Source organism: Cariama cristata, unplaced genomic scaffold (genome assembly GCF_000690535.1).
Source record: "Cariama cristata isolate BGI_N322 unplaced genomic scaffold, ASM69053v1 scaffold7734, whole genome shotgun sequence".
NCBI lineage: Eukaryota > Metazoa > Chordata > Aves > Cariamiformes > Cariamidae > Cariama > Cariama cristata.
The window spans coordinates 90,217-99,990 of record NW_009611199.1 but is presented as its reverse complement, the minus strand read 5'-3'; the positions used below and the strand labels follow the sequence as shown (position 1 = coordinate 99,990).

The 9,774-nt window shown below is 40.4% G+C and overlaps 1 protein-coding gene across 1 annotated transcript in view; it reads right to left on the bottom strand.

Annotated features, from left to right (window-relative positions):
- Nucleotides 1-144: 144 nt before the first annotated feature.
- The window catches only part of KIF13A (kinesin family member 13A), a 70,032-nt gene continuing 60,402 nt past the window's right edge, over nt 145-9,774 (bottom strand). The window contains exons 35-38 of the mRNA XM_009698148.1: nt 9,257-9,408; nt 8,554-8,658; nt 1,337-2,420; nt 145-428 (exon numbers count right to left, since the gene is read on the bottom strand). Coding sequence (XP_009696450.1) covers nt 145-428; nt 1,337-2,420; nt 8,554-8,658; nt 9,257-9,408 — 1,625 coding nt within the window. The remainder of the gene's footprint in view (nt 429-1,336; nt 2,421-8,553; nt 8,659-9,256; nt 9,409-9,774) is intronic.

Sequence of the window (9,774 nt, the reverse complement as noted above, 5' to 3'; positions counted from 1 at the left end):
TTATTTATAAAAAATTAGAGAATTAAGTCAAGGACTCTAGAGAATACACATTCCGTATGGACAGATTAAAATGTACAATAGCTTCAAAAATCCATAAAGTTTTCTACACAGTGATGCGTGTAGGAAGTGCAAAAATACTGCAGTTTAATTAATCCAAGATTTCCTGTTTTCCTGTTTCCTAGAAAAAGCAGAAGCCGCTGCATCTCCTGAATGGCAGAAGACTTCTCCTGTTTTAGGAGCAGATGATGAGCCTTGAAGCGCAGAACTTTTCCGTTTCTCTGAAGTGGAAGATGCCTGAGACCGGGAAGTGCTACTCCATTTCCTTGTGGAAGCTGGTGCTTTGCTGAGGCGTCCAGGACGAACAAAGACACCGTGTCGTGGTTTGCAGTGGAAGTACTCTCTGCCTTTCACAGTTCCGTCATGCTTCCCTTCAATGAAAATAAATGCACCGAATTAATTGTCGGTACTTTTGTTAGCACATACAATTGTAGCGTTGAAGTGTGAATACCTTTGGTTATCTGTTAAATAGTCAAGACTGTTAATGCTGAGCGATGAAGCCAGATGCACACCATACATTAGGGAGAACAAAACCGGGAAAGGAGGGCTTGAATTGTGACGAAAAAGATGATCACCTAAAATACTTTGTTAACTAACAAAGGTTTGAAAAGCCAAACATTTGTTCATTTTACAAAATAATCTATCCTCAAAAGCAACTGCTTACAAAGCTTAAAACTTAGCTGCCAGAGTAACTTCTAGTATCAGTGTTAGTATCTGTTAAAGTGCTAAACCATCTTTTTAAAAAAATCTGAAGCACTTCTGTCGGAGTCTCTTAAGACTTGCAGAGCATTGACTTTTTCTGGCCCCACTGAATTGAGGTTAAAGAAAATCTGTGCTCTGTAATTAAGCTTTCCCCAGTAGGGGAGGGGCAGGGGGGGGTGGACGGGGGACGGACAGAAATCTCTGAAAGCTACAGACAGCAAACCTATTCGACCAGTGATGTCCACTGTTAACTACTGCCCATGAACATGCACGCCGACTTAAAAAAAAAAAAAAATCTGCCAATTTTAGGCTTTGCTTGTTTTTCTGCTCTATAAAAATAGACGAGTAGCAACAGGAACTACCACAACATGCAAAAGCATTATTATTCTGCTTTAAGACAGTTAAAAATTATTCAAAGCACCCCTGTAAAAAGAAAGCCTAGAACTAGGTGTATCAGATACCAAGCTTACATGAAATCGGAGGTACTTCCCAGGACCGAACAGCATATGATGCTAGTGCAACCTTAAAAATAGTTCACGCTAGCTGCATAGATAACCCAGAGCATATTTAGTCTTACCCAGCTGAACATTTAGTTCGACTCCAACCCAGATTCCAGCTGAAAAATCCACCGTTCCAACGTATCTCACTGTGCCCATCTTATTACTTCCAACACAGACTTGTTCACCCACGGTCACCCAGCTAGGCAAGACGTAAGCTTGATCTGCAGAAGCACCTTCTTCACAATCGGAACCGTCCAAGTGGTCCTTCCCAATAAAATCGTCTATGGAAGTATCGGGATAAGTCTCATGGTCTGAAGTTTTTTTCACTAGTACAGAACAAAAAGGGCTTTCTATGGCATCTGCAAGCTGGTCGCCTGCTGCCGCGCTCCGCTGGCCCACGCACGTGCTCTGCTCCTTGTCAGTGCCTGAGGCGCTCACCCCGTTAGAGGACACAAGGGAAGACAACTGCAGAGCTGTCGAATGGTCAAAGTCCTTTCCATCTTCGACGCCCATGAACTCTGTAAAGGAGTGATCTTCCAGAATGTCCGTTGTGTGCTCAACTGTTGCTTCGCGCGCTGAAAATTCAATTGTATGACAGTTTTTGCCATCCGAGGAACTTAAAGCTGAAAATGATCCAGCTCTGGGTAACTGCTGAGAGTCTCTGTTAGTGGCATCAAGGGACAGTGGTACTTGTTCCGTTAAGGCACTGTTTTCTTTCAGTGGTAACACAGGCAACTTTTCTCTCGCTAATTCCTTTTCTGAATCTCGACATTCCTTGTTCGAAGAAGATCTTAAATCATGCGCGAGAGATGATCCTGAGGGATCATTAGAGTCCAGCTCCTTCGTGTGACTGGCTAGCTGGTCTGTGCTATCACTACAGGGAACAAGCATGTCAGACAGAGTAGCGTTAGAGGCACTGTGGGAAAAGTAGCCACTAGTGATACTGCTAGTGGTGGGGCTGCGGGATACCTCTTTCTCAAGAACACGTGAACTCATGAAGTCTGATTTAGAAGAAAACCATTCCCTGCTCTCCAGGCTAGCATTGTAAACACTGAAGTCAGCAAACTCCTCCGGTATGTAAGGCCGGAAATTCTGAAAACTTTGTGGACTTATCAGCTTCTTATTAATAGCCTCCAACTCACTGTCTTCCTCCTCAGAGTCCTGCAAAAGAAGAGAGTTGCATGGGATTTAGAACCCACAACAGTAAAGTTTTCAAAATAAACCAACCTTCCTTGGTTTCTTCCTTTCTGAACGTGGAGAAATATATACCTTTAATTTTCTTTACCTGAAGAATGGAAGACACCTCTGAAAAGAGCTGCTGGGAACATATCATGTCTACACTGAGCTATTACATTTTTAGAAAATAAATTCTAAATAGTTCAGAAAATACAGAGTTTGGCATAAGGAAAGCTTATGGAAAACATGAGACTTACATCTTTACATATTTTCATCATACTCAGTTTTTTAAAGCCATGTATTATAAACTTTTTTTTTTCCTCCCATGATTTAGACTAATTAGACCTATTGAAGGTACTCCATAGAGCTAACCGACCACCTAACAAGATGAACGTAAATATGAATGGAAGAGGCCTTACAGGGTCTCCACTGCAACACTGATTATTAAAAACTATCCTGCACAATGAGATTTTCTATTAATCTGATACCAGCGAGGCTAAATAATTTTGCTTACCCCTAGCTATCACACCTGAACACGTTCACAATGTTTGAAAACAAAGGCAAAAGGATCAAACATTACAGCGAATCTTCAAGGAAGCATTCGTATGCATACGTGTACATGTTTGGAGGGAAATACGTGACACTCATCCACCTGGCAGAATTTGGAGGCACCTCCCTGAATTTCTCTTTGATAATGAGTGGTGATACACTGTGACCAACTCACAAACGTGGCTTTCACAGAGTCCAGCTGAAGCTGAGGACTTCAGTCTGTCAAGATGCATCTCAGAAAAACCCCAGCAACATGGTTGGGCTGCTAACCCAATACAAAATACTGCAGGCAGGACTCCACATGGATGCTTTTTTAAGTAGTTAATTTTTCATAGAAATATATGTATTTATTTATTTCTACATATACACACACATATATAAACGTATGTGTATATATACACACATACATCTATGTGTACACACACATACATACTACAAACGGTTAGTTTACAGCAAATTCCTACGAGAAAGAATAATTTCAGAAAAATGAAAACTGCTGAAGTACTTAAAGGAACTCAAGCACCTATTACTTCTCAGTTCCTGTATCCACATCACGGATTTGAACTACTGATCAAGGCACCTCCTGTGTGATATCTAAAGTAGCTCAATGCTTTCAGACACGTGCCATGAATCACCGACGGAAAAGGAAAAGCACAATACTTAACCAGATAACCAATGCATTGAGAACCAATACATCAAGTTTAAGATAAACATCCTCTTGAAAATGTTTCCTATAGCTCATAATAGCCACGACCACTCAAACAACTTTGTATAACAAAGCTTCAAGTACACAGACAGAAAACAGGTTTGTTCAGTTTGCACATGTCAGAATAATCACAGAATTGTTTAGGCATCTCTTGAAGTCATTTAGTCCTACCTGCCCTGCTCACGCAGGCTCAGCCAGCACAGATTGTGTCCAGCTGGGTGGCTTTTGAGATCTCCAAGGATAGAGACTCTATAACCTCTCCTGTGTTTGACCACCCTCACAGTGGAAAAAAAAAAAAAAAAAAAAAAAAAAAAAAGGGTCTTCTTGCATTCAGATGGACTCTCGTGAGCTTTGGTTTGTATCCATTACCTAATGTCCTGTCCCTGGGCACTACTGAGGAGAATCTGCCTTGTCTTCATTCCCTCCTCAGTCCCAACTAGCCTGAAGGCTAGTTTTAAGGATAAACGTTGAAGTAAAGAAGGCATTGAGTATGCCAGCCTTCTCCAAGTCATTTGTGACCAGTTTCCCTGCCCCATTCAGCAGTGCAATTAACTGAAACATCATTGTAGATATAAGTTAGGAAACACATGCTAATGTGACAAGATCTTTCTCCTAACCTGGAAGTGTTGTGGTTTTTTTTTCCCAGTTTTTGTTTGATTTTTTTTTTAAAAGAACTGTAAAGATGTTCTAAATGACTTCACTATCCTGCATTTTTCTGAAGTGATCACTATTCACTATGGCCTTTATCTACAACGAGGTCTCATTTTAATTCCTACCATGTTCAAGCTCATAGCAGATATAATTCAGTTGTATCACCCATGCACAATGGCCTCTTAAGTTGAATCAAGATTTCCAATAAATATTAAATTTTCACTGGCAGAGCAATCAGTATCTGAAGAAGATGCCTCTACTTGTCTAAGTATATCTGACAAATCCAACCAGATTTCAGATTATTAATATTTGCTCAAGTAAAGACTTGGCATCCTTCGCTTACTAGTTTTTACAGCTCTGCTTCAGAGTTATTTCTCACACGGAATTTGGATGAAGGCTTCATTTTGCAATTATTTATTTCTCTGCAGAGGAGTGATAGTGTTACAAAATGTCACAGAAGACTATTGAAAATGATTTATGTTATTGAAAATCTTGTTCTTTACATCTGAAATCTACAGGCAGTCCCTTTAAACGTAAAGGACAAAATTCATATCCACTTTGTTGAGACTATGAATACTCTTCCAAGCACTAAAGCATTACGCAAAGCATCTTTTTTGCATACTGGAGTATACCTGTTGCTCAACTCTGAGGGACCATTTCTCAATTATTCTGCTTCCTCCTTCCCTTTCACCCTTATTACTTTTGCAAAAGTACGTTTTGCTCTATGCAGAACCTTGTAGTTTGTTGTTTTTAAAACATTACAAACTCTAGTGTTTATCAAGTAGAGAGAGTTTAAGATATTGCATGAACTCCAAACCAATAAGCGTTTCATGAAGAAAGTACTTCTAGTCAATACTAGCTAAACATCCACTTGAAACCAAAAGGCATTTTTATAACAGAGATCTTTGTTTCTCCTTTGAATCCTGCCAGATTCCTTATCTGACTGAAAAAAAAATCATAATACACACAGGGTCCTTCTTCAGAATCCAGCTGGATAAGAGGCGCTGTAACTGAGAATCAGCCCTACAGACACACAGGTGCTCGTGACTTGATTAGGAAAAGACAAACAAGCAATATGTTGCCAGTCGTGTCGTTTCAGGGTTACCTATCATTGTAATTACAAAAACTAAGGTACAGAGAAGCCGTCTTATTACCAGGACATGGGTTGTGAAGAACGCTGCAAATAGGTGACAAGACATCACCTCGTGACAGACAAAAGATGCCCCTTGAGGGGACAAGAAATATTTCCTTTCAAAGCTCCTCTTGAGCTTCACAATTGGGAAATTCCAGAAACAAAGCAATTTCAGGGTTCTTCAAACTTCTGTGGATGTAAGATGTGGGGAAAAAAGAAGGAAACCGCCTTGTACTGCTCAGGCTATTGGTAGAAATAAAGACAAAATCTGTGTAAAATTGGTAAGAAACTGCAGCTACTTCCCTGGGAAGTAACAGAAAGACTATAATGAAAAACACATTTAAGAACTGCTAACAGTAAGAATGTGCCAGCAAGGAGGAGACAAGACTATACATCAAGATTTAGCAAGAACAGAAACAAAGTAAGCAAGAACACAGAGCAGCCTCTCTACACCTGCTTTGTAACAAAGACACTGTGTAGTTAAAAGTGAAAGCATCCCAGTTTTCAAATCCCTAAATTATATCTCTCAAGTAACCTCAAAGATGCTAGTTCCCATTTTACTGAATTAAAACCCAGTAATATTTATCTAGCAGTTGTGCCACTGGTGCTTCAATTTTGATCGCCCACAGAAGGATTTGCTCTTAGCCAAACCCCTCTTAGACATGTTAGTTATAAGCGGTATCCAAATACACTCAATACAAAAACATTTCATCTGACCGTAACATATTCCACTGTACTCACATATTACATAGAACATGCCCTTATTTCATGCTGTTTTGAAAAAGTTGCAATATTAAACGCATGTGGAAGTACTGTCTGAAATTTTAGGCTGAATGCTCTATTTCGGGTCAACTGAATAAAAATATTTTTTGTTAACTGCTTCCTCCCCCCCTTTCTTTGACAGATGTGTTTTGAATATTCAAATAAAGTTAGGAACAGATCCCAGAGAAACATGACAAAAAGGCCAAACATCATTCTTATGCCTACTTAGATGCAGAACATTAAACTAGTTAATATTACTAGCTTCCTGTATGTTTAATCACTTCACTTCTATGGCACTTTTTACATGCTGTAAGATGCAAGTAAGCATCACACCTGAAGCAACACTAATCATCCAGTGATTACTTAGGAGTATGAGGCTCTGTACCTTGGAGCGATCATTTACAGTATTGAATGTGAAAACTTCACTTTGAATCAGACAGAGAGGAGCAGACAGCTGAAGTTTCATGTGGAGCCGTGATGCTGCCCTAGTGGAATCTCTGAACTCATTCTGAGAGCACTACTCCAAATGTGTGAAATACATACTCCAGCCTAGCTCAAACACAGATTTGCTCCAGCCCTGAAAAATGCAGGGTAGCCTGGGAAGCCTACATTTTACAAAATCTTCCTTCCTAAAGTGATAAAAAAAAACCCAGAAGCCATCATTTGATAAATCCAACGCCATAAGCTGGCAGGGCCACGCAACGTACCTGTCTCAACCTCCTCCCCACTAGCGGTTGCTAGGTCTTGCCTGCCTCCCCAGTACCCACTCAAGTGTCTACAAGGGGATCAGACAGGGAAGTAGATCCAAATGAAATACAACTCCATGGTAGTCCAGCCATCAGCTGGATGGATCAGTTCCCTTGATCTGACTTAACTATGCAACCGAACAAAAAGCTATGTTGATGCAAGGGAGAGAAGTCAGTGCAAGAGTAGGAGCGAGCAGCTCAGAACTGAAAGAACAGCTCTTTCCAGGGCCCTGTTGGCTACGGCAGGTTTACTGTGTTCAATGAATTAGTTCCGCTCTAATTGGAAAAGCCTGGTGCAGGACACGTTGCCCTTTTCCAGCTCTGAAAGCTTCTGCTTATTTTTGGAAAGCAGCACAGGCAAATGCCTGGGTTAATTCAGGGCATGCATGGGGCGGGACCCTGTTTTTACTCAAGGGATTAAAACTGCCTTGAAGTTGCTATTGAAAATTTTGTAACAATTTCCGTTTCCAAGGGAGGTTTTTCAACCCACTAGAAGATTTTGTCTTCCAAATACCTCCATGCTATTTGTATCAATGACTCAGTGTGAGTCAGCACATCAGCTACCTTATGGAAATTTAAGGATGACTGAGAATAAAACAGCTGTTACCCTAAACCAGCAGCCAAGCTTCAAATAAATACACCAGAACACTCGGCATACTTCGGTATAATAACCTACAAAATAGCATTAGAAATCCCTAGAACAGATTTTTTTAATGGCTTGGCTATATGGTAGGAATGAAAATAGCTGTTGAATAGGAAGAATCCATCGCTAGCACTTTGTGGTAACAGAGGCCTATAATACAGGAAATAATTTGAAGCTTCTGAATTTTAAATCTAAAGCTCTGATTAAAGCAAGTATTTACAGCCATGTTCCACAGCCCAAAAACCGAGTCCATCATACAGCAGAAATGATGATACACCTTTTGTTGAAGCAGCAGTGAGAAAAGGATTTGGCAGGTGAAAATTAAAATAAAAGCCCTCCACCTCAATTCACCACCTGAATTATGATGAAGACAGCTACAGGTTAATTAAGAGCGGCAATCTTATTTTAGTCGTATTACTTCCACATCAGGCAATGAGAAGCTTTTTACAGTGTACCCACAGCTAAATGCACAGTTACTTACACTAAATGGGATCATTCCATTTACGCTGGGGTATAGTCACAAAATCTGGGTAACATACAAGGTATATTAGAGTGATAACAACGTGGCTCACTAAACCACCCTTTACTTGATCATTTGCACCCTGTAAAAGCTAATGCCTCCCCCCTATCCCGCCCACCCCAAAAGACAAATCACATATGAATATTAAAAAAACCCCAAGCCACCAAACAACAACCCCCTCCTCCAAAAAAAAGCCCCCAAAACCCCAAAGAAAATGCAACCCCCCAATTGAGTTAGTTCAATAACAGATTGCGTTTGCAAGCCAGGCAAGCAGCTGTTCATTATAACCATTAGTTACCATCAATCACAAGTGATTATATCCACATTACTCCTTTTTTTTTCTGCTGCAGGAGCCAAGTGCCTTAAGCCCACCACCAGCTCTCACAACAGAAACTGGTCCAAAACTTACAATCTTTTCCTCACGTATGCTATTGCTTTTTACAGGCATGCTGCTGGCATTGCTTCCCGAAGGCACAACACAGCCAGCGCAGTGCACCCGAGATGAAGGCATGCTCTGCAAAGGTTAAAGACACACAACACATCACACAAACCACAACGCTAAATGCGTGCAAGTTAGAGAGGCATTAAGACATGATGAAAGTGAAACACCCATGCTGGCCATATACACATCAAAATTCAAGTTAATAGGTAGAGAAACGCACGCGCTCCTGCCAACAGAGCTTTAGGCTGAGGAATGAAGGTCAGAATTATAACCATGCTAGAACACTGTTTCACAGAATTACATTTTAACTATGGAAAAACACACCAACATCTTGCTGGAGAAAAAAAATGCAGGTTACTGTTACTTTAAAATAGAACAGAAGTAGCCTGTAAAGGAGAATACTTACCAAGAAGTGGAAAAAAAAAAATAATTCCCCAGTGTTTCAGGTAAAAAAAAATAAATCACCAAAAGCCTACCACATATAAAGAACAGCCCGATTAATTTTACCAGAGAATTACAGAATTCTATTGCAACAGATACATGCTGCAAATGATTTGCTAAGTACACAAAACCACTTGATCTCCTTTAAAAAAAAAACAAAAACACACAGGTGTTTTTCATAAAAAAAACCCAAAAAACCAAAAAAACACAGGTGTTTTTCTAAGATTACCTCTTGACTAAGCAGAGGTCGGCTTTCAAGCGGGGTCTTCCTTTTATGTTCCTCTTTCACTGGCATTAAGGGCTTGAAAAACTTCGGTGGTTGAGGAGAAAATGCTTTAAAAGGGCTGGCCATTAAAGCATGGGAATTCTCCGCTACAACACCTAGGTAAAAAAGCAAAAATACTGTATTTCAGTTCTTCATTATCTTGCTGCAAGAGCATAATCCAAAATAACTGAAGGTTTGCATTTGGCAAGTTGCTGGCTACAGAAAAACGTCAATATTTTAGTATTCAACCACTGGCCCAAGCATGAGATAACACAGAGCTCAACGAGGGGAGACTACGTCCCTTGCAGAAGTCTAGAAGCAAAAGGAAAGCTCAGAATAGCAGGATCTGCCCCCTCCATTCTGAGGCTCCAATACTTCTCCTTTTCATCTCAGTCATGAAAACAGCGGGAAGCATCCTTGAAACTGGAACTGACAGCTCTCTGCTTCCTGTGCCTCCCCTCACCTCTGCCCACGACACGGCA